The sequence below is a fragment of the Ursus americanus genome, chromosome 18 (genome assembly GCF_024610735.1).
Source record: "Ursus americanus isolate L20-20 chromosome 18, mUrsAme1.1.p, whole genome shotgun sequence".
NCBI classification, from domain to species: domain Eukaryota; kingdom Metazoa; phylum Chordata; class Mammalia; order Carnivora; family Ursidae; genus Ursus; species Ursus americanus.
This window is the reverse complement of record NC_142144.1, coordinates 22,403,398-22,427,684: the sequence shown is the minus strand read 5'-3', so window position 1 is coordinate 22,427,684 and position 24,287 is coordinate 22,403,398. Positions and strand designations below refer to the sequence as shown.

General features: G+C 45.2%; 1 protein-coding gene across 9 annotated transcripts in view; it reads left to right on the top strand.

The window, feature by feature from the left end:
- PALM2AKAP2 (PALM2 and AKAP2 fusion) overlaps window positions 1–24,287 on the top strand; it is a 325,838-nt gene that overhangs the window by 289,674 nt on the left and 11,877 nt on the right. For 8 of the 9 annotated variants that reach the window (XM_045814778.2, XM_087869488.1, XM_045814780.2 and 5 more), the window contains 2 exons: window positions 2,543–4,934; window positions 21,366–21,544. In XM_045814778.2, coding sequence (XP_045670734.2) covers window positions 2,543–4,934; window positions 21,366–21,544 — 2,571 coding nt within the window. The remainder of the gene's footprint in view (window positions 1–2,542; window positions 4,935–21,365; window positions 21,545–24,287) is intronic. The other variant, XM_087869487.1, reaches the window with a different exon arrangement.

Genomic DNA, 24,287 nt, shown 5'->3' with positions numbered 1-24,287 from the left:
ACACAGCAAAAACGTATTGTCAGATGCTATTCTCAGACTTTTAAAAATTTTGAATTGGCACACTTGCTACTTCAGAAAATATGCCTTGGAAAGACTTGGTGTAATTTTTAAGTTCAAAAAGAGAAAAAAGGCTGGCAGGGCATTTCCTTGTCCGTCGTCCAACACTTGAACTGAAGCACCAAGGAGAAAGAGACAAGGTGCTCTTGGGCCCTGCGGTGGACGTGGACTCAGGACCTCCTGTCCCTGTGACTAGCAACAGGCGATCGCTATTCAGTCCTCCTGACTAGAGTACATAAACTCCAAAACAGACTTACAGCTTCCTAGGAAGTCCCATTTTTATTCAGAAAAAAGTGTTGTCTCCTGGAGCTTATGGTTGCTGCTAATCTCATTATGACCCTACAGAATAAGCCTCCTGCATGTTTAATGAATGTTTCATGAACAGATGAATGACTAAATGAAGTATAGAATGAATTATTTGCCTTTTAGCTCCCTTTACTGTTATACATTGCCCTCTTTCCTTTTATGTCAACTAAAGTATTTTATGTTTCAGGAGGGCAGTGATTTTCAACCATAATTCAGTTCCAACAGCTTCCTGCCATTTTCCTACCTTTTTCCCCCCAAAACCAGAAAGGATATAAGAAAAGCTCTACTTATTCCCATAAAGAACGTTAGCAGTAAATCACTGGTCAAATGAGGCTGGGGTGGGAGGGTCACAGATAATCTGACTCTCACTGTAGCAGTGCCTTGTATGTCTTTTTGTTGGTCTGTTTATTCCAGTAATAGTTTTCCATGGAGTGGGCAAATTTTGACCTAGGTTTACTTGAAATTGAATGGCAGCCAGTAAGTTTCAGGCATTCAAATTTTCTGTAATTCTCAGTGACCTAGAAGTCACTGGCAATTGCCTTACCAAAAGAAAGTCTCGTTAATGTTTTTAAAAGGCAGTAAAAATGTCTTTGACATGCCTCTTGAGTTCATTCTAAAGATAAAAGAACCATCAGTTAATGGTGGTAAAAAAATAAATAAAGATATTAGCATTATAAATATTAATGGTATTGAAGTATCGGACTTGGTCAAAGGCCAGAGCTAGACTGGAAGGTCATCCAAGACCAGACGGTGTTGACAAATGAATAGTTGTTGTTGTTGCCTGTGACTGAAGAAGAAACATATATTACCTGATTGGATTAAGTCTAGAGGGGAACGTAAAAAATGCAGAGTGAAGGAAACCCCCAGTTCATGGAGAACCTTCCAGTTCATGGATAACTATGAGAGGTTTTGTTTTTCGGCATTCTGACAGCAGTGCAGAGCACATAGGGTGAATGCCCATGTTATTCTGGGTCTCGTGAACAAATCCGTAATTATGCGCCTTCCTTGGAAGGATTTTGAAATGAATCCCCTGAGAATCATCGTGAGGTGGTGTTTTAACGTTACGTTCTAAGATTTTAAAATCATTTACCACAGAGACAAACGAAAACGATACCATCTTGCAGTTTTGCATGGAAGGCTGTCAATAATATGAGGCACGCTATGGACTTGAGAGAGGAGGACAAACTTGACCAAGGTGTCTATGAAATCCTTGAGGAATACTCATTAATTAACCTCACAGTTTATCACTGAATTATCTGAGATAAAGAAAAGTCCTTGGGTATGAAAAAAAATCATCCTAGAATTTGAAAATTAATTTTACTAATGCCAGATAACAAAATTACGTGGGATTGGTAATGGGTGGAAAAAATAGGATTATTTCAAAACATTAAGAAGATGTGGTTTTTCTTATTAAACAATAAGACTGGATTTATCACATACAGAGCATTTTAGGAACGGGAGAGGAGCTGCTGGCCACTAACTTTTCAAAGCAACGCTCACTCCTTAACTAAGGAGCATTGCTTTGATGCAGTCCCAGAGAACAGAACTGTGCAGTCAGTGGCTTTGGGTATGGTGTCTATAATGCACAAGCTATTGAATTAAGAGCCCTTAGCAATGGGGCACTGTCGCCGTTAAGGGGCCTTGAAAGGAATCTACCACTTTCCAGTATTTTATTTTGGAAAAACTTTCCAAGATGGTTCTTGTCTCCAGAATAATTGAGTTACATCTGGCAGAGAATCATGTGTTCAAGAAGAATTGCTCATGCAAAGGAACCATCTTATTATAGTTGGGGACACACAGATAGTCCTATCACATTTCTACAGTAGTAATTCTGGTACAATCACTATAGAATCTCTTCTACTTTAGAAGATATTTGAACAGTGTCTTCAAATGATCTGGATCTTAACTTACATTGAAATTTAAAAATGGGATTCGCATTTATGGAAAGTTCTCCAGATACTGAGGAAACAAAGCGGAATCTGTAACACTGAGAGGTTTACGTATGAATCACCACGACAAAAGGGGTATGTGAAGAATTACTAGAAGGGAAATCTCTGTTCCAAAGAACTTGTCATTGTTTCAGTTTTCCTTTGAATGAGTTACCAACTAATTTCTCAGGGTTCACCTCCATAAGAGATTTAGTATCTAACTCTGACTTTTGTTGTCTTCTTTATTCTAGAAGCCTCCCCAGCTTTCTGAGGATGACATCCGGCTAAAAAACCAGAGAGACAACTGCAGTGCCAACCCCTTGGAGCCTGCAACCAGCTCCCTTCCCCCAGATCACAAAAACATGGAAATTGAGGTCTCCGTTGCAGAATGTAAAAGTGTCCCGGGAATCACCTCTACCCCACATTCTATGGACCACTCCTCCCCTTTCTACTCACCCCCCCACAATGGCCTCCTCAGTGATCACCATGAAGCTCTGGATAACGACGTGGCCAGAGAGATCCGCTATCTAGACGAGGTGCTGGAGGCCAGCTGCTGTGATTCTGCTGTGGACGGAACTTACAACGGTACATCGTCCCCAGAGCCTGGAGCAGCCATCGTGGTGGGCGGTCGAAGCCCACCTGCCCACGCAGCCGTCCCGCCGGAGCCCACGGAGAGGGCAGCTGGCAGACAGGCCCCTTCTCACATTGAGCTCGGGACCAGCTACTCTGACGCCATGGCGGAGGGTGGAAAAGCCAATGGCCACTCCCCTGACCAGCCCCGAGATCTGCTGGGGGACAGCCTGCAGGCCCCCGCGAGCCCCAGCTCCCCCACCAGCTCGCCAAGCTCGGGCCGCGATGGGGAGCTCACGCTCACCACGCTGAAGAAGGAGGCCAAGTTTGAGCTGCGTGCCTTCCACGAGGACAAGAAGCCCTCCAAGCTCTTTGAGGACGACGAGAACGAGAAGGAACAATACTGTGTCAGGAAAGTGAGGCCTTCGGAAGAGATGCTAGAGCTGGAAAAGGAGAGGAGAGAGCTCATCCGGAGTCAGGCCGTGAAAAAGAATCCCGGCATTGCGGCGAAGTGGTGGAACCCTCCCCAGGAGAAAACCATCGAGGAGCAGCTGGACGAGGAGCACCTGGAGTCGCACAAGAAGTACAAGGAGCGCAAGGAGAGAAGGGCGCAGCAGGAGCAGCTGCTGATGCGGCAGCAGCCCCCGCCCCCGCCGTGCGCAGGCCCCGCCCCCTCCCGTGACCACGCAGGCGCCACAGAACCCGCGAAGGACGACATCGTCACCGAGCAGATAGACTTCTCTGCGGCTCGCAAACAGTTCCAGCTCATGGAGAGTTCCAGGCAAACGGCGGCCAAGGGCCAGAGTACACCCAGGCTCTTCTCTATCAAGCCCTTTTACAGGCCTCTAGGGTCAATCAACTCAGACAAGCCACTGACCATCTCGAGACCAGCTTCCATCGGGGGACCTCCAGAAGATGGGGGTGCATCGACAGCCAAGGGCCCGAAAGCCAGCTGTGCCCTGGACAGCCAGTCTTCGGGCGGAAGCCAGGGTAGCACAGCTCCTCAGGGGAAGGAAGGGCCCTACAGTGAGCCTTCCAAACGCGGGCCCTTATCCAAACTGTGGGCAGAGGACGGGGAGTTTACCAGTGCCCGGGCTGTCCTCACTGTGGTCAAGGATGACGACCCTGGGATCTTGGATCAGTTTTCCAGGTCAGTCAATGTCTCCCTGACCCAAGAGGAGCTTGACTCTGGTTTGGATGAATTGTCAGTGAGGTCCCAGGATACCACTGTCCTGGAGACCCTGTCCAATGATTTTAGCATGGACAACATCAGTGACAGCGGGGCATCCAATGAGACCACCAATGCCCTCCAGGAGAACTCACTGGCGGATTTTTCTCTGCCCCAGACTCCGCAAACTGACAACCCTTCAGAGGGCCGGGGAGAAGGCGTCTCCAAGTCATTTAGTGATCACGGTTTCTATTCCCCTTCATCCACACTGGGAGACTCGCCATCAGTTGATGACCCCTTGGAATATCAGGCTGGTCTCCTGGTGCAGAACGCCATTCAACAAGCCATAGCCGAGCAAGTGGATAGAGCCGTGTCCGAAACCAGCAAGGGTGGGACAGAGCAGGGACCTGGAGCAACTCTAGAGGCAGCCGAAACTGGGGCTCCCGGCTCAGAGAAGCCTCAGAGCATGTTTGAGCCACCCCAGGTGTCCTCTCCTGTTCAAGAGAAAAGAGAGGTGTTACCAAAGATTCTGCCTGCCGAAGACAGGGCACTCAGGGAAAGGGGGCCCTCCCAGCCGCCGCCGGCAGTGCAGCCCAGTGGCCCGGTAAACATGGAGGAGGCCAGACCGGAGGGGAGCTATTTCAGCAAGTACTCGGAGGCAGCTGAGCTGAGGAGCACAGCCTCACTCCTGGCCACTCAGGAGTCCGATGTGATGGTCGGGCCCTTCAAGTTGAGGTCCAGGAAGCAGCGGACTTTGTCCATGATCGAGGAAGAGATCCGAGCAGCCCAGGAAAGGGAAGAGGAGCTGAAAAGGCAGAGACAAGTCTTGCAGAATACTCAGAGCCCCAGGGCAAAGAATGCCCCGTCGCTGCCCTCCCGAACGTCATCCTACAAAACCGCGCCAGGTAAGCGACACGCGCCAGAGACAGGTGCTGCGCAGAAAGGCTGATTGCAGCTTCCATGTCTCTTTGTGGAGCCTCCTCTGTGTGTGGCTAGAATTAGCATCAGGGGGGCACCGACGCGAGGGGTTTAGCATCCAGGGACATGCAACCAAAGTCAGAACGTCCCCTAGAAGAACCCTGAGCCTGGATGGTTTGCCAATTTCCCTGAGGGTGCAATTGCTTCTTTCTCATTGTTCTGCTGTGGGTTTGCTTTAGTAGAGAGTTGTTCTCTTATTTGAAAGGGCTGCCTCTGGCTGAGGGAGGGGCCATGTGTGGCGCAGACCCAGCAGAGTGAGCCTACGTGTGGACCGGCTTGCATCAGTAGCTTCTGTAGTTAAATCAAACCCATCTGATTGGGAGATGTGCTGTGCTAACCCCTTCTAAATGCCAGATCCCTTCCTAGCAATGACAGTCATGACTTGGTGTTGCAGATTGACCCATAGAAGATGTTTTTATCCCTCTTCTGTATAATTGGATTTGTCTTCCTTTTAGTCATCACAATGCAATTGCTTTGGAATCAGGGGTGGTCTCATTGATTCTTGTCCTATGACACATTTGGAGAAATTGAGTTTCTCTATATAAAGGCAGGTCTTTAGTCCCTTCCCACTGCCCGGGCAGTCCCTTTCTTGAATGCTTTGTATAAATGGTTGATGTTAATTATGGTGGTAATTAATGTTGCTACCATTATGGATTAACAGTGTGACCAGTCATTTTTATTTCCCATTTGGATATGATGGCAGTTGGATCGCCACACATCCTTCTGTTGGAGAAGGGCTGCTCGAAGTGTGGTCTGGGCTAGTCCGTGGACTGTTTGTTACCGGTCCACACTGCGAATCAGTACAGATACTGAGAGCAAGCATTTGACAGCTCTTGTTGCAATTTGATATTGCCCTCAAATCCAAGTGCCGAATTTTGTGTTTTTTAAAGGATTGGTTCATGACGGACTGAGGGGGAAACTTCTTTCACTGGAGACCATCTAAAAAGCATTACTCTAACATATAATTGCTGGCATTTGACTGGGTTTATCCAGATATTAATCCCATCTTGACACTTGGCTACCTTCAAATTTACAGTGACTCAAGGTAACTGTCTTGATTATTAATTTTTAGATTTGAAATAATCTCAACCTAAAGAAAAATTCCCAACTATAGTACACATATCTTTTATTCTGAACCCTTTGAGAGTAAATTGCCAACATGATGCTTCATCACGCCCCATTTTGTAGAACGTTCCTCAGTTGGGTTCATCTGTGCTTTCCTATGAGGACATTAGGTTCTGCATCTTCGGTTATGTTCTCACTATATCTGGTCAGGTGTCCCTTACAGGGACAGATATTGACTTTTTTCACATGGTATTAATTTTGATCACTTGTTTGAGGGAGTGTCTGACAGGCTTCTATAGTAAAATTACTGTGTCCTTTGTAATTAATAACTATTCTGTGGGGAGTTACTTTGGTACTATGTATCTTTATCCCACCCCTCATCAAACTTTGAATCTATTCATTTATCTGTTTATGTCCATGTGGTCTTGTGGATTCCTATTATATTCAGTGGGTTAGAATCCCTTTCTATTATTTTTATTCTTAATTTTTTTAGATATAGGTTATGGGAGTCCTTTCAAGCTAACTTCAGCATCCTTTTGACATGTCCTCATTCTCCGGGCAGGTCCTCACTTTCTGACACCACAAGATGTTTCAGTCTCATCTTACACTTTCCTAACCCTGAAATTAGCCATTTCTTCAAAGAGCACTAATTCCTTTTTGTGGAGAATGGAATTTAGAAACCAAAATCTGAGAGCCTGGTGTGCTCACTGTTATTGGATTGTCACTGCTCCCAGGCACTCTCAACAAACAGAATTAGAGAATATACACATATTCTATCTGTCTGTCTATCTATCCACCTACCTACCTACCTATCTTGAAAACCGTGAGCTCACCTTGATACCTTTAATTCTAATCTAATACCACAGGGTTCATATTCTCTCCATAGTTGTAACCTCCTTCTTGACAACAAAACACCTGGTTCCTACTACCCTCAATGTATTTATTATTTGATCAATCCCTTCCTCACCTTATGTAACCAATCTCCTATTTTTCTTATCCAACTTGGGCTCCAATACCATGTGCTAGAATACCACTCTCCCCCACCCACTCCTCTGTGGCTCTAGCACACTACTCTGGGCCACTGCGACTCTTCCGCCCCCACTGCAGACACCATCTTGTTGAGCCCCTCCCCAGTGGCTTTTGGACTAAATTGTTCATGAAGGAGAGAAAGAGGAAAAGCATGGTGACTTTCTTGGTGTGGTTTTTAGTTTCTGTATGTCACAGGGCAATGGCCAGCTGAGTGAGGCAAAGAAAACTTTCAAGGGCATTGTGTGTGTGTGTGTGTGTGTGTGTGTGTGTGTGTGTGTGTGTGTATACGTGTGCTTAATAGAGACTGGTTGGCTTTCCCCAAAGATCCTCAGTTGTCAAGTTCACTTTAAATTCTTGTGGGCTATCTTGGGATAGAGATGCCAGTGGGCATTCTATATAGTATCCTAGAAAAAGTTTTCGTACCACTTGAATTCAGCCCAATCTGAGGAGCCTACTTCACAAGTAAATAACTCTGAAGGGCCTACATAAGAAGGCAAAGTCTAGTGGAGGAAGGTTCTTCAAGCGTCTCAGCAACTTCTGCTCACATGGAAGGTAGATACCATGGCTCATCTATCAGTTATAGTGGGCTCTACCTGCCCAAGGCCCCCTTTACATTATTTCATTATAAAACCTTCCTTAACGTGCACGCGCTCAGTGGGTATTTTCAGTTTTCTTTACCTCTTAATTGAACTTCCCACTGTATTGTTCCCCTCTTTTATTTCTAGCATGTGAACAAAAATAAAACATGTCAACACTTTCCCCTGTTCCCTGATCTGCTGTGGTCTCTTGGGCTTCCCCACCGGGCTTAAAATAAGACAGGGCTCTATGTTTGCCCTCAGCATCCCAGCAGCCCAGGACTGATTTTCCCCAGCACTTCCCTCTGTGCTAATGCTAATATCCTCTCCCATATCCCCTGCAGAGGATTGACTGTGCATGGTAATTCATCCAGGCTAGTCTGTGTACTGCAGTGGTCTAACTGTTGTCCTCAACATAGTCATGATAATGATGCATGTGCACCTCATTCCTTCATGTTTATCTCTAGAACATTTAAAGTAGGTGGCAGGGCTTCCCTGAATTACAACATGGATTGAAAAAAACCTGAATACAAAATGTATTTTCTTTCTATCCACGCCTGGAAATGTTTGGAGTATTGCTTGGCTAGCCAGCCTCCAAATTCATGATCGGGGAGGAGGCTGACACATCGTTCTGAGCAGCCAAACTGGACCAGGGTTGGAACTGCTGGCTCCAACTTTGGTTTTGTGAATGGAGATGATGCTAAGTTCCTACTGCAATACTCCACGTCTCCCACCAGAAGAGGTGATTCAGCTGGTTTGTTGTGTAATTCAGCTTAATGATTCGATATTAGGTGACGAGAAATATAATTTTTAACTTCTCCTCTGGTGGAGATCATGCTGGAAACATGCTGGAATCCTAAAACCTAAGGGAAGTAGACTCCACTGAGAGCCAAGATGTCATAAGGAAGAGCAAGTCTGCTAATTCTCCCCAACCATTCCCCAGGTGTCGAAAAGATGTTTTTGCTTTTAGTTTCCTTGCCTTTCAAAGATGGAGACGATATTTTTAAAAGGGTACTGTCATTCTCAAAAGCAAGTTATTAGGAAAATTATTTTGGAAATTTTATCTTGTTGGCTCTTATGTGATTTTTAAGGAAGAAGTTTCACTTAAATAGGGTTTGCGTGACTTTTGCTCATACAGAAGTGAGCAAGGTAGATACAGTTCCTGCCCTCGGGGAACTTACAGTTCAATGAGAGAAACAACATCCGACAAAGATGGCAATTTCATGGCAGAGAAGCATGAAAACCTGTAGGAGTCCAGATCAAGGAAGACCGCCTCATTGAGAGTATAAGGGAAGTTTTCCTTTCTTAGGAGAATACCGTCCGAGCTTTGAACTGAAGGAGTAGAAGTTGGGTTCAGGGGTGGGGGAGCAGTTGTTGCAGTGAGGAGGAAGGGCACCTAAGGAAGCCCAAAAGGAAGAGAGAACTTGGTATGTTTGAGGTACTTAATTAAGGTTAGGGTGGGTTAAAGGAAGAAATTTAAAACAAAATGAAAGAAAGTTGGTTTGGAGCCAGACAATGAAGAGCTGCTTTAATGAGTCCATTCCACCAGCTTTTATTGAGGTCTTCCTGTGTACAAGAACTTCTGAAGGCATGTTGCCATCTTGACAAAGACCGTGTGTCATGTGAGAGGCCATATTCCCAAGAGTGAAGACATGTGTGCCTTCTGTTGATAGTACTCAAAAGTAGAGAAGAAAGGAAGCATTCCAGCAGGTGCGCTAGCCTAACTTGACAGTGCAACCCACAGCACTGCTGTAGATACCCTTGAGGATCAAGTTTGGGAGGAAAACTCAAACTTTTTATTGAAGTTACAATTTAGATCTTTTCAAATGTCTTTTCGTGTTAAGGCTGTCAACAGACAGTTCTCACTTTAGCGCCTGTTGTCTATTATTAGATATCCTGGTTTCACTTCCAAGTTGTAGGCATGACAGAGAAACCCAGTTAGTTAGGTGATGATTACTTTAGTTTTAAAAATAGTTTCCGTTTTCGTGCCAGATGTTGAACTGGTCTACCAAGTCAGATAATTTGCCCAGTGGGACATGGGCAGAAGGTGTGGGTGTTGAGTTCCCTAACTTGAAGTGTCTGTTCATGTCTTATAATATATGGAAGGATATGATAGTTATACATTTACAAAGATAAAATTTCCAAGGATTTTCAGTTTCTGGTGTCAGTTTGAATTAAGATCGCACATGAGGTGACATTACATTATTATAAAGATTAGCGACTGGGTCTTTTTTCTTTCCCCTTCATTATCTTCAAATATCACAAAGTCCTGGACAGAAAAAATATTTATGTCAGCACAGGATTCATGAAGGAGAGCTTGATGGCTTATGCCATGCAAGATTAAAAAAAATTGGATGAGGCCAAGTTTCACTTGAGATGCCTTCATTGCTCCACAGTAGAAGACCTTGTGTTGGCAACTGGTGGAAACATTCTGTCACAGGCCCAGGTGGGAGAGAGCTCTCCTTCTATACAGTGCTTCCCTTTCCTGCAGGCAGGCACAGGCTGTACAAGCTGTAGGGCTCCAGCTGGCCTTGTGAAAGTACTAAAGCTTAACGTGGAACATCTTGCAGAGCATTATGTCTATTACCATATTTCCTGAACATTCTCTGGTGACACATGCCTAACCATGGTGCTACGTGTTACCGAGACCTTAAAGAGTATATTGTACTAGTTATTTCACACACATTTTCTCATTTTTCATTTGCTCACTTAATCCTCCCATCAGTCTTCTGAGATGTAATACAAATTATCCAAGTCCTTCAGGCCGGAAATATTCAGAATTTTTCTTATTTCAGCCATAGAGTGTAAAAACTATTATTTAGAAAAGCAATGCAAGGCATATACTATTACGTAACCCACCCGGGTGGGGTCTGGAGCAACTCCCTATCATTAAATTAGATTTCTGCTATAAAACTTAGGAAAGCTTAGTTAGATTGAGCGGGATAAATAAAGTCTAAGAAGAGCCGCATGCTGGGTCTTGTCAGATTTTGTTGCCAAATAGGTTATAACTTGGTTTTCAGAGCTTTGTTTGGATTTTGAAACTGGACAGAAGAGATTGTGGACATATAATATTATTCACCTTTCAAAGAATTAATATCAGAGTCCAGAGAGATTAAGTAACCTGCCTGAGGTCACTCAGCCAGGAAGTGGCAGAGCCAGGTTCAAACTCAGGCTCCTTTGATTCCAAAATCTGTATTCTTTTTATACGCTTCCGTGTCCTCTGCTGAACCTGCCCCCCGCTGCCCTGGAGGTCTACAAGGTGTGTAACAGCTTCTCTCTCCAACCTACAGTGACTGAGCTCCGTCTCCTCCCACCTTCTCTCATTCTAAGGCCTAACACCTGAATTGTCTTGGGTCCTTCCTGCCCCCTGCTTTTTGGAATCACTATAGCTCTGAAATGCTCTGCTCACCGTGGTCTGGGTCAATGAGTTTGCTCTCAGAGGCCATGCGACAGTGTTGCCCTAGTGACCCCAAGTGGTTCCAGAACTTAACTCCAGTGCTCGAAATCACAATGGCAAAATTGCTGGTGCTGTCCAAAGAGCTGACAGATGGCGGAGGGGACGACCATAGTCTGTGTCAACTATCTAGCCTGATGGCTCCTGTGAGTTCTTGCTGAAAGTTCATTCCCCAGAAAGAAACACAGGCATTCACTCCAGAAACAGGCCCATTCCCTGAAATCGTTCAGGAATTGGGTATGCAAAGAAGGAATCAATTTCTTAGTTTGAGGACGAGCAGGAGTTAAGTGTTCATTCCATTAACTGAACATGTTTGGTGGAGTGGGCACTAGTGGTCATTGAGCACTGTGACTGCTTTCTGCTGTTCTCTTTTGCTCAAGGTTGATCCTTCTGCCTTGGACCAGAAGCTTCCTGTGTTTTACTTCATCTGAACCGAGCAAATATGTTCATTCTTTTTTAAGATTTTTATTTTTTATTTATGTATTTAGAGTGTACAGGTGGGGGGAGGGGCAGAGGGAGAGAATCTCAAGCAGACTCCATGCTAAGCACAGAGCCCGACATGGGGCTGGATCTCATGACCCTGAGATCATGACCTGAGCTGAAATCAAGAGTCACATGCTTCACCGACGGAGCCAAGCCAAGTGCCCCAAATATGTTCCGTTTTAAAAATGCACGCTTGGGAAGGAATGGTCAAGGAAAGGCTAGACTGAAGGAATGTTTGGCAAGGGGTGAGCGTATGTGATGAAAGCGCTTCTCACATTACAGAATTCAAAGTTTTTTTAGACATCCTCCTCCAGGGTTGGAAAAGAACAGCTGCTGTGGTAAAACCAGTTAGCCTCGCTCCCGAGGAGATAGGGACTCCCCGTCTTCCTTCCATGCAAAGTCTGTGGGGTGTGGCTTCTTCCAAAGAAGAACTTTGGAAAGGGCACTACATTTCCACCAGTTTGGTTCCTCCCTGTAAGCAAGTCCTTTTGTCACTGCTCTTTGTGCTGGTCATCTGATATACCCAGAGTGTCTGGGTTGCCTCCCAGTGGGGCTGTAGCCTTTCTGGGGCCACCTCATGGTGTCCTTGCTGCTTACTGTTGACCGCCATGGGCAGCTGCTCCACGCTAAGTTAAGAGAGCAGCTTCCAAAAAATCAGACCCCACCACATGCCAAAAAAGATGTCATCTTGAGCTGAGAAAGAAATGATGAATCAAAGGACCTAATTCTTATAAGATCCCTGCTCTACCCCTGGTAAGAAATATGAGCTAATCAAAGCCAGGCGTGGGAGCAGGATGTCCCCTGTGATCGCTGAAGTCCGGTCAGGATATGACTACGTCTCTTACTAGCCGTCATGACTGGCTGTTACTTCCCTCAGGAGACTGGCATTTCGGATCCATTTGATCTTTGTGAATAAGCTACTACTTACGGGGTGGCCAGCTAGGGGCAGTGGTGGGGAGTGTGTAAGACATGCCATTCAAGCACCAGACAATACATACTGTATTTCATGTCGTGGTATTTTATTTCTCATGACTTTCCCTGTAAACTTCAAAGGTTTCCCAAAACCTGTGTGCATCTGACCTCACAGCTATTTCCAGCCTGTCTTCACGTATCAAATATAAATTCATACCTTCTATAAAAAAGCTAGTCAGGGGAAATTAGGTGCCTCCATGTGACCGTCGCTTCTCTGGATTTATACCCAAAGTTCAAATCCTGACTCCCCTGCCTGCTAACTGTGTCACCGACTTTACTTCACCTCTATAAACCTCAGTTTCCTCGCCAGTAAAATGGGAATAAGAGAGTACCAACCTCATCAGTAAGTTAGAACAGTGCCCAGGACACAGAAGGCTCCCCAAAAGAGTTACTGTTTTGTTGTTATTATAGTTACTGTTACGTTTTAAGAAAAGGCCTAGAAAACCTTACAGAATTACTTATGAGGTTCCTCTTCTATAGCTACTGTGAACCTAAAAATAAATGTCAAAACATGCATTATAAGATCTCTTTCTGTTCCTAGTTGTTGTATTTTCATGTTTACTTCTTTAAAACTAAAGTCTCACTTACAAACTCTGGGCCCAGGAAATAGTTTTCAATAGTCAGCTGTGATTTCAGAAACCAAAGTGTATTCGATGACAATCCAATTGCAAGTCCATAAAAATGTTTCCTTTTCTCTTTCCCTTTGGGGGGAGGGGGTAATCGTCGCACAGTTGGACCCACCATGTTGGTGGAAATGCGTTTAACAAAAAGATCTTGGTGGGGAAATTGCTACTTGCCGCGATGTCCATTCTTCCTGTTTTAACCTAATTTTTTGCTTTTTTGGTCTTCCCCTAGAGAAGCAGAGCTCTTTCCTTCTAGAGGTTTCACCTTCTAGCCTTGTTCATAGGGGATGACCTAATAGCAGCAATGCATCCAACACCCCAACCTTTAAGGAATAATATTTGGGAATTTCTCGGACTTATTTCGCCGGGCAGGGCTATTTCTCACGTCTGAGCTATGCTTACAATCTGAAGATTCCTATCATTGCATTTTCCCACCCCTGTGGACTTCAGAAAAAGAGATGAAAGGAGCAGTGACCAGCTCTTGGTGTGGAGGTCACAGCTGGAACCCCACAAGCTCCCGTGCCCTGGGTCTGACAGGCAGGATATTCCCTTTTACTGGGAGGAAATGAAATTGAAAATACAAGTCTGAGCTCATTTCTTTCTGGGGACTTGTGAGTCGACTGTCTTAGATGTTTGCAATCTTATCCGCGTGCCGCGTGAAGAAAGGAGGTCATTGAAGAAGGCCTGGCTGAGGCATGGCATCTGGTGGGCGTCTTTGTTCGGTTCGGTTTGGTTTTTAAGTAAGAGTGGGTGATGGCTTTTTCTTTTCTTTTGAGAAATGTAGAAACAAAGGATCTTTGATTTAAGAACTCAGATACCGTAGATATGGAATATAATAATCACCAAAAACATAGTGTTTGGCCAAAATAATTTTCTAAACTTTTGGAACCCATGTTCTTGGGCTGTTAGAAGTTAGCCTTGTTCTTACAGAAGGAGGGTTTGGGCTGTCAGGGGTGGTGACAGCTGTGTTTTGAGGACGTGCAGCCCTCGCTCGGGTTCCTGGTTCTTTCTGTCTGCCACCACCCCCACCCCCACCCCCGGCAGCACAGCCCGTCGCAGATGCCCAAGGGAAATCCTTCTTGCCTGGAAAATCCAGAAGTGCAGCCAAGGCATGGCTTTCCGTCTCTCGACCAGAAACTGGTTTAATGATTTATAATAATAGTTATTTATAATAATAGTTTCTTTATAAAACAGAAACAGGAAACACAAGTTCATGTTTTTTACTTTTCCAGTAGTGATGGGACACAGCATTTACTAATTTGGAGTGAGATGTAGCTGCCCCCTCTGCTCCTTAGTCCACCTTGCAGACCTACGGCCTGTGAGTGCCACTGTCGCGGACGTGAGCGGTGCTGATCGGGGGCCTGGCGAGGTGTCAGCTCGTCAGTGAGACGGAAAGGCATGTGGATTGCCTCGTTCGTGAAGGTTAAAGCAGGCGGCTTTATCTACTTTTCTCAGCATGGCTAATAATATTTAAAAGAATTTTTTCTGGCTTGTTTTATATTTTAAATTTATTCATGCTTATCATAGGAAAAAACTGGAAACCAAGAATAAAGATAAAAATAAACGTGGCTTATCATCCTAACTGCTACGTGCCTAGTTTTCTCCATGCACATACATGCGTGGAAGATAATATTGGGTTTACATTTGTATTAATTTCTTATCATTGCTGTGACAAATCACCACAAATATAGTGGCTTTAACCACACAAATTTATTATCTTACAGTTCTAGAGGTCCGAAGTTTGCGGTGCGTCAGCTCTGGGTTGAATTGTGTTCCCCCCTAAATTTCATAGGTTGAGCCCTAACCCCAATGGAGATGAGCACTTTGTAAGAGGTAATTAGTGTTAGATGAGGTCATGAGGGTGGGGCCCTCATGATGGAATTGGTGCCCTTCTAAGAAGACACCAGAGAGCCAGCTCTCTCTCTGTCTCTGCCATATGAGGACACAGTGAGAGGTGGCCATCTGCAAAATAGGAAGACAGTCCTCACCAGAACCCAACCATGCTAGCAACCTGATTTTAGACTTCCAGCCTCCAGAACTGTGAAAAACTACATCTCCGTTGGGTAAGTCACCCAGTTCATGGTACTTTGTTAGGGCTCCTCAAGCAGACTCAGATAGTGTCTCCCTGAGCTCAAATCAGTGCATTAGTAGGGCTATGTTCCTTCCAGGGGCTCTTTTGGGCTCCTTCCCTTTTCCACTTCTAGAAGCTACATGCATTTCTTGGCTCATGGCTCCTTCTGCCATCTTCACAGCCTACAGCGTAGTGTCTTCAAGTCTTCCTTTCTCTCTCTGACCCTCCTGGTTCCCTCTTATCAGGACCCGAGTGGTACATCAAGCCCAACCGGATAATGCGGGATCGCCTTGCCCTTAACTTCATCGCACCTGCAAAGTCCTTGTTGCCGTGAAGGCAACATCTTCGCAGGTTTTAGGGATTAGGATGTGGCCGTCGTTGTGGAGGCTAGTATTCTGCTACCCCAGGACTGTTCATCTTACACGGAGTACGGTGACGCGTGCACTTTTGCTTTCTTTCACGCAGTGAATAAGTGGGGAACCGGGATTTGAACCCTGGCAGTCTAGCTCCAGAGTCTGTACTCTTAAACCCCTGCAACAGATCTGCTTTTACAACCTGTTGGGTTTTTTTTCTTAAAGTATTTTGAGTATTTTCCCATGACCTTAACTATTCCTCTAAATTTGAGAGACGAAAACATGATTTGTGATAACTAAATAATACCTGATTATCTAAATAAGTCAAACTAATTTAACCATTCTCCTGTGGTCAGACATCTTGGTTGTTTCCACGTATATCGTTATACAAAAATACGATGGTAAAAATGCTTGTACATAAGCTTTGTGCCTCTACTTAATTATGAGCTGAATTTGTGGGAGCTGGTTAAGCTAACTGGTGTACACTAGAGAACAGTATTTCACAAACTGTTTTCCTTGAGCTATTAATAGGGATTTTATGAAATGAGGTTCTCTGGTTAAATGAATTTGAGAAATATTACAACCCATCCTTGAATTAGTGATTCATGGTCACAGTAGCACTAAAACTTTGGAGAAGTCCTCTGGTAAGGAAATCCATCTCATTTTATTTTTAAAGCTTTCTTTAACCTAGTGTTTAGCAATGACTCTTAGCAGCTAGTACTACCTCACAAAGCTAAGCCGATAGGACACAATTTTAGAAGGAGCTCTGGAATCGTCCCACCCAAGTGAAGCTGCTTATCTTCAAACGCCTTTAAGAGCGTAGTAAGTCTCAAATTACTCTAGATGAGTATTGACCCAAAGAGTATGAACACCTAGTTCAAAAAGATACATGTACCCCCATGCTTATTGCAACATTATTTACAAGAGCCAAACTATGGAAACAACCCAAGTGTCCGCTGATAGATGAATGAATAAGGAAGACATGGTATGAATGTGTACACACACACACACACACACACACACACACGCAATGGAATATTACTCAGCCATTAAAAAATGAAATCTTGACATGTGCAACAACATGGACGGATCTAGAAGGTATAATGCTAAGTGAAATAAGTCAGAGGAAGACAAATACCATTTGAGTTCACTCATGTGGAATTTAAAAAACAAAATGAGTGAAGGGAAAAAAGAGAGTGAGGGAAACCAAGAAACACTCTTAATTACAGAGAACAAACTGATGGTCACCAGAGGGGAGGTGGGTGGGGGGATGGATGAAATAGGTGGCGGGCAGTAAGAGGGCACTTATCATGATGAGCACTGAGTAACATACAGAATTGTTGAATCATGATATTGTACACCCGAAATGAATATAACACTGTCTGTTAACGATACTGACATTTTTTAAAAATTAAAAAATAATAACTAATAAATAAATAAAGTTACTCTAGGTGAACAAAATCATGTTTATGAAGGAAACTTGAAAATGTCTCCTACCCTCCACTGAGAATTCCCGCCTAGGTTTATTCTGTTGGTTCCTTATGTCAAATGTCATAGAACTCACATTGCACCTGCTCTCTGCTCTGTTAATGTCAGGTACCAGCTTTTGGCCAAGACCAACACAGATGTTACCCGAGGTCTTCGTGACGCTTTCTGTTCCTGCTGTTTCGCAGGGACAGGTGTCCTTCAAGAGAGCTAGTTTGTAGAGTATGCTGTCCAGATGAGGAGCTAGACAGCAGGATGTTTGTCATTGAAAACAGAGGCCCCTTTCAGCGACCATCAGCTAGTCAGTCATTCACTAAGTGAATAAACACATGAGAGCAAGTTTTGGTGGACAAATTGGGGATGGGACATGTTGGCGCTGGGAAGTGCTGTGTAAGATGTGCGCCAGTGAGCACCAAAGGTAACCATCCCTGTTCTGGAATTGTAATGGGGTATGTTCTCTGGGCCAAGGAATTTCAAGGGGCCTTACAGGGCCATGGACAAAGGGGAGACAGACTTCGCATTACATTCATGTGATGATCTCCGAGACCCCAACAGTGGTGGTGTGTGCAGTGTCCATCGCTGGGGGAAGACAATTAGAAGTTTCTTCACCATCCTCATCGAGAGGACTGTTGGCTTCAATCTTGGGCCTTCTGAGGAAGATGTTGAGTATGGAGCAGATGCCCCTCCAGCTATTTGGCAATCTGTGTGATTCCTGAGATGGCACAGTGCATAGTTTGAACCATACTGGGGGGCAGGATGGTTGGAGATCACAGGGCACAGCAGAGAAGCCCAGCCAAGCTGACTTGCCCTAATCCCAACCGGACTGCTGGCCAGAAGTCCAGGGATGGGTCGTGGTGTCTCCTTTCTCTGGGGACTCATGACAGCTTCTCTTGAGGCTCTGACGTGGGGTTGGTTAATCTGAAAGCTGTTCTCTGGAAGACCTGTCAACCTCTTCTTTGGAAGTGGCAGTTCCAGACCTGCTCAGCCAGTCTTTCTTACCTACTACTCATGTGACCTCTAGTGGCTAGAACTGGTAAAACTTGCTCTAGGGATGGGTAGTTTTGCTGGAATATCCAGAATAAGCTGGAAAATGTCTTTTAATGTTCAATACTTGACTATGTCTCTATATTAACCCTTCGCTCTCATTATGATTCTCTTTCAGCATACATCCCATCATCTAATTTAGCCACAATCAATACAATTTGTGTTCCAGACCAGCCCCAACTCTGATTGTTACTCTAGCTAATGTTAACTTGGGCTGGCATTAGTCTCTGAGTCTCTGTGGTCTAAACCATTCACAGATGTCATGGCATCGACCCTGACTACATCCCAGGGTTGCTGTAAGGATCAAAGGACATGAAGCCTATAAATAAAATGCCACATAAATGTGCTTGCTATTACTACAAAGTCATTAAGTCTGTGATTCTGTAGACCAAGATTGCTTTATTTCGTGGCCTTGGTGAAAACATTTAAACTCTCCTCAGATTCTTTACTGGGACTTTTGTTCCAATGCACAAGCATTTAACAAGTGGCTGCTACGTATATGTCATAATGTACTTACTGGTTCATTCAGCAAACATGAGCTCCTGCCTTCTGCCACATACCCAGTGGGTGCTGGGATCCAGCAATGACCAGGACAGACAAGGTCCTGCTTTAATGGAGCTTACATTCAGATGAGTTCAAGGATTCATAATGGTTGAAATCATCCCTATCCTGACATTATAGTTTAACTGAGAAGAGAAGTTTAAAAAATCAGGTCTGATACAAGTCAATATGTGAAAAGGCTTTCATGGAAGTATAAAAGTGCCGTGATCCAGGGGTCCTACTGTGGTATGTGTGGAAGGGCGAAGTTAGAACAGTGAATATGGATTCTGCTTTCTAGAAGGTTAATACTGGAGAGATGACTGCTGGGAAATTATATGGACACCCGTGAAGTCAGTTGGAAAATGATCAACCTGGCAATTTGGTGTCTAGTTCTAGTTCTAGAAGAGTTGCAAAAATCTTATGCCGAATATGCCCTTGAAATCACTCACTCTCACGTGGTAGACATATTGTTCTTTGAGATTACAAATACATAGTAACTAGATTCATTGGATGATCACTGTTTTAAATACCATACAAATATTAACTTAGTCCTTATATCAACTGTGTGAGGTAGGTACCTCTAAGCATCATACCCATTTTACAGACGAGGACACTGAGATAGAGAAACAGTAAGTAACTTGCCCAAGATAACGGCTGTTAAGTAGTGGATTCAAACCCAAGTGGCTGGCTCCGGAGCAGCATGCTCACCTCTATGCTGTATAATTTCTCAAGGCTTCATTTAAAAAGTCAATGGGAATTTTTAGAGACACATACTAAGCATTCAGGGGTGATACTACCTAAGGTCTAGGGTTGTTTTAAAATATTTCAGTGTGAAAAGAGGAAGGAAGGATAGATGACCAAAGCATGGTAAAATGTTGCTAACTATTTAATATAGTCGATGGATCCATAGGTATCATGATAGCATTCCTTTTCCATAATAAAAAATCGAATCCATTGCTAGTGAATTTGAGAACTTTGAAATATTTATTGCCTTACTGTCCATATCAAAAGACTTTTTACTAGTGATCTGGGTAATTTAGGTCAAGGCGATGATTTTCACTAAGTTATGATGGAATGATAGGTCTGTAGATAGAGTGCTCTGTGTATTAAAAACGACTTTACACCTAATTTGCCAAATATGATGGCCATATGCCGTATAATGGCCAATAAAGATTGATCCTCTTGCCAACAATAATTGACACAATAACAGAGCGTTTGAGTTAGAAGGGACCTCAAAGACAGCTTCTCCCCAAATTCTGTTTTTATAACTAGGAATGTTGAAGCTTGGAGATCTTTAATGATCAGCCCAAGATAAGAGTGGGGACGTGAAATGGTTGTCTACGGTCAACATAGTTCTAGTGAATGGATGTGCAAGAATTAAAACCTGGGTTTTCTGAACTCTAGGGGGTGGGGAGGGTGTCCAACCCCCCTCAAAAGGAGCTATGTCCAGAAAAGGGCTGTAGCAGCCCACATGGAGACATGGTCCCCAGGCTTCACTTGTAACTATGGTTACAGCAGGCAGTTGCCAACTTAGAAGTCTAGGGAGGAAGAGTAAGAAACATGAACCACCTTCCACTTAGGAATAAAAGGGGTCAAATGGATCTGTCTCCTCCCCTGGTGGTTTCCAAACTTTTAGGCTCGAATGTCCCTATTTATTCTGTGTGTTTCCTCCATATTCCTTGTTTACACACCCTAGCTGTGTCTCCCACAATGGGCATAGTTGGAAAAATCATGGCTGTTGCACCTGAAGATACTTCTCAGAGGCATATTTGGGGCTCTGGCAATGAAACCCACCCCGTGATGGGCCAGAAGTCAGGGCCAGGCATTTCCCAAGAGGGAAGGATGCAGACAGTCTTAATGAAAGTGTCTGGATTCCTCACGGCGTCACAGTTGACCTGATCTCCTTCTCCTGAGAATTCTTGTAGGGCACTTCAGAAAGCTAAAATCTCACCTTTCCCAAGACTGGCGTATGCCTTTCTACAACACCCAACCTGCCTTTGTTGGTGTTTCTATCCTAAGGTCTGAGAGTCTCAACCCATATGCTCTCAGGACCCTGGCAGGTAAGGTCAGGAATGAAGCTGGCCAGTGTAAGACTGGGGTGACCTGGGACGAACAAGCCTGGTTTTCATTCAAATGTTTTGTAGTCCTGTGCTGTCCATGCAGAAAGGCTGGGCAGGCCAGCTGCCCATGGTGGCTTCTGATATAAGGGAAGAACCTGGCAAGGAAAGCAAGAGACCTAGAACCATCACCAGCACCCTGGGACCTCAGCACAGCGTCCCCTTTGCAGAGCCTGTTTTCCTCAACGGTAAAACGTGGGTTTGTAAGGCTTGGCAGCTCCGCCACCTCTGACAGTAGAATTCTGTTATCTGTGATAGAGGACACATCCCCAAAATAACCGGAGCCAGTGACTGTCTGACATACATTTCCAAAGTGCCTGAGGGCCTCCTTGGTGTGACTGACTTTGTAGCACTGGTGTCCTTGAGGTCTTTGTCGGATTGGTTTGTGACATCATCTTCAACCTTTGGTCCTTGCAGGACGGTGACCAGTACTTAACTACCTTTCTGGTACCGCTCTCTGTCAGAGGTTGCTTTTTGCCAGTGTTCTTTCTGGAAGCGGTCATGAGCAGACGAGCTTAGAAAGGGTGTTCTCTTCGTGTTGTTTCAGGGAAAATAGAGAAAGTCAAACCTCCTCCATCCCCCTCACCTGAAGGCCCCAGCTCGCAGCCTGACTTAGCCCCCGAAGAGGCTGCCGGATCCCAGCGGCCCAAGAATCTGATGCAGACCCTCATGGAAGACTATGAGACCCACAAATCTAAAAGGCGTGAGAGAATGGATGATAGTAGTGTAAGTTTTTCCTCCTTTCCTCTTTCACTTCTCTGAGGGTGAACGTCCGCGTGGTGCACGGTTATCCCCGTTCAGGCATGGGTGTGTATGCCGTTGTCTGGCCAGCGTCCTGGCCCCGAAACCAGTTCTTAAATGTGTCTGTTTAATGTACCTGGAGTTGGGTTTGGGTGTTTTGCCTTGTTTCTCAAAAATGTGGATCATGCAAGGAGTGGATCCTTTTGCTGCCAAGTGCAGCTGGAACCCACAGGCGAGGCTGGGGCAGGGGATGTTTGGTGTGTAGAAAAAACCACATAAGGACAACACAGGTGGAAGGACACAAGCACCCTGAAACTATCTCCAGGCACCAGGGAGCTGATTGCTATCATCACTGGCCTGCCCAATAGACGTTTTCTTTTTCTAGAGAACTCTGACGATGCCATCCCTTTACTGTCTACTCTGAGCAATCCCCATAGATGTGACACAGTGTGCAGAAGGCTGAATGTGTGTGGGGCTATTATCAAGCGTGTGCGTACAGTTTGGCAGGAAAGAGCCATTTCAGATGACAGTTAGAAACCACAGGGCGTCCCTGCTACCCTCAGTTCTCAAGACCTTTGCACATGACATTCACATGAGCCATGTGAAAGAAGTCATCTGCTCTGGAGTTTCTTTCTCCAGTCAGAGACATAAGGGCCCTTGTTTCACACAGTCTCCACAGCCAGGAGCCCGGGGACCAGCCTCGGGGGCCCATGCCAACTTCCTGGGAGTCTGGTGGCCTCAGTCTCGTACCATTTATTGAGGTGGTCATCCCCCATCCCCACCCGGTTTCACCTAGATCACAAATAGCTTGGGTCCATGGAAGACCCTGCCCAGTTTACACGGACAGTGCTGGTTTATTCCTGTGGTCCTGGTGTAATTTTTAACAGCATCCCCTTTCACTTTTAAAAAGTGCCCCAGTTTGGATGAGAAATTATTGGGTCATCACCTTAAACTTGAATGCTATGGGCTCACAGTAGGAATCCCATGCCTGCTTACTGCCTCTCGTATCCTGGTTGGCTAAGTTCAAAGGTTTCTGGACTTCAAGCCAGATACTGAATGATGCTTTTCAAATATGTAGTGATAAAGAAAGCGGACACATCTATAGCAGTCTGCTGACTCGCTTGGGTCCCCCAGGCTCTCCCTTGGGTTTACACCGAAGCTGCCTGGAACACTGACTCAGCTAGTCTGTTCGGCTGGAGCATTTGGGGGCCATTCCCGCTACAGCACGGTGGGTGGGGCCTGGCCCTTGGTAGCTGCTGCTGGGGTTCCTTCCCCAAGCCCGCAGGACTTCTGCCCATGAAGTCACCTTAACCAGCACTTCTTTACAGCCCCACTGGGAATACAGACTTTACCTTTAAGGTATTTTCCGGAGCCTGTGCTTTTGAAGCTTCGTGCTGTAAGTGGCTTGTTTCTTTTCTCCCAGTGAGTCCACACCGTATCTCAGCAGCTGTGGTGGCAGTTAGCTGAGGAGACCCCTTGCATCCTGGCATGGAAGGGGAAAAGCGAATAGAACCACTCTGCATGTGACCCATGCACGTGTTTTCTCAGCACAGTCTGCCTCTCTCTCGTGTGTGCCTTTTGTGTCGAAGTGCTGATGTTAGAGGCAAACACTACCCAGCGAAGTGAAGAGGCTGCCGCCACTCATTCACAGACGGAGGCTGGGAGGCACCTTCGTGCAAACTCAGGACGCAACCAGATTGGATTGCCCCTTGGCATTCGGGAAGCTACTTGGGATCAACATTTCAGCATACAGATTACCCGTCACTTACTCAACCAAGTGGCAGCCTCCCGTCTCTCTTGTTCTCAAGTAAAGAAACATTTCGCATAAGGAAGAAACCTATTAACTAATCAGGCTGTTAATATCCCCAGAGCTTGGATTCAAAATCAGGTGTTTTGCACTGTTCTTTTTTTTTTTTAAGATTTTTTTTTTTTTAATTTATTTGACAGAGAGAGACAGCCAGCGAGAGAGGGAACACAAGCAGGGGGAGTGGGAGAGGAAGAAGCAGGCTCCCAGCGGAGGAGCCTGACGTGGGGCTCGATCCCATAACGTCGGGATCACGCCCTGAGCCGAAGGCAGACGGTTAATGACTGCGCCACCCAGGCGCCCCTGCGCTGTTCTTGAAATGACAAGAGAACTAAGTTTGTTGTTGGAGGAAACTCTTAGAAACAGAGCAAAATCTATCCAATCCACTATATCAGACTCTTTTAAGAGGCCCAAAACTTCAAAAACCTCCTCGGCTTGCCTCTAAAGCAAATAGGTGACCATCAGCCAAACTTGAATTTAGAGGCACCTGCTCCCTCATCCCTAGACCTTTTATTTTTTCTTTATTTTTTTAAGGTTTTATTTATTTGACAGAGAGACAGCCCACAAGGGAGGGAACACAGCAGGGGGAGTGGGAGAGGAAGAAGCAGACTCCCAGTGGAGGAGCCTGATGTGGGGCTCGATCCCAGGACTCCGGGATCACGCCCTGAGCTGAAGGCAGACGCTTAATGACTGAGCCACCCAGGCGCCCCATCCCTAGACCTTTTAATTCAGGGGATCCTTGCTACTGTATCTACATCAGTCACTGGAGAACGTAGTGAAGTTTCCCTATAGGAACGAACAAACCTTCATTTGTTTTCCTAGCTGATCCTGGCCCCTTCTTAAATTGTCTCTTCTTCCTGAAGGATAATCATAGGGAGCCAATGGATTGCTTGATGGTTGACTGTGTACCTGGCTTCCTTGCCC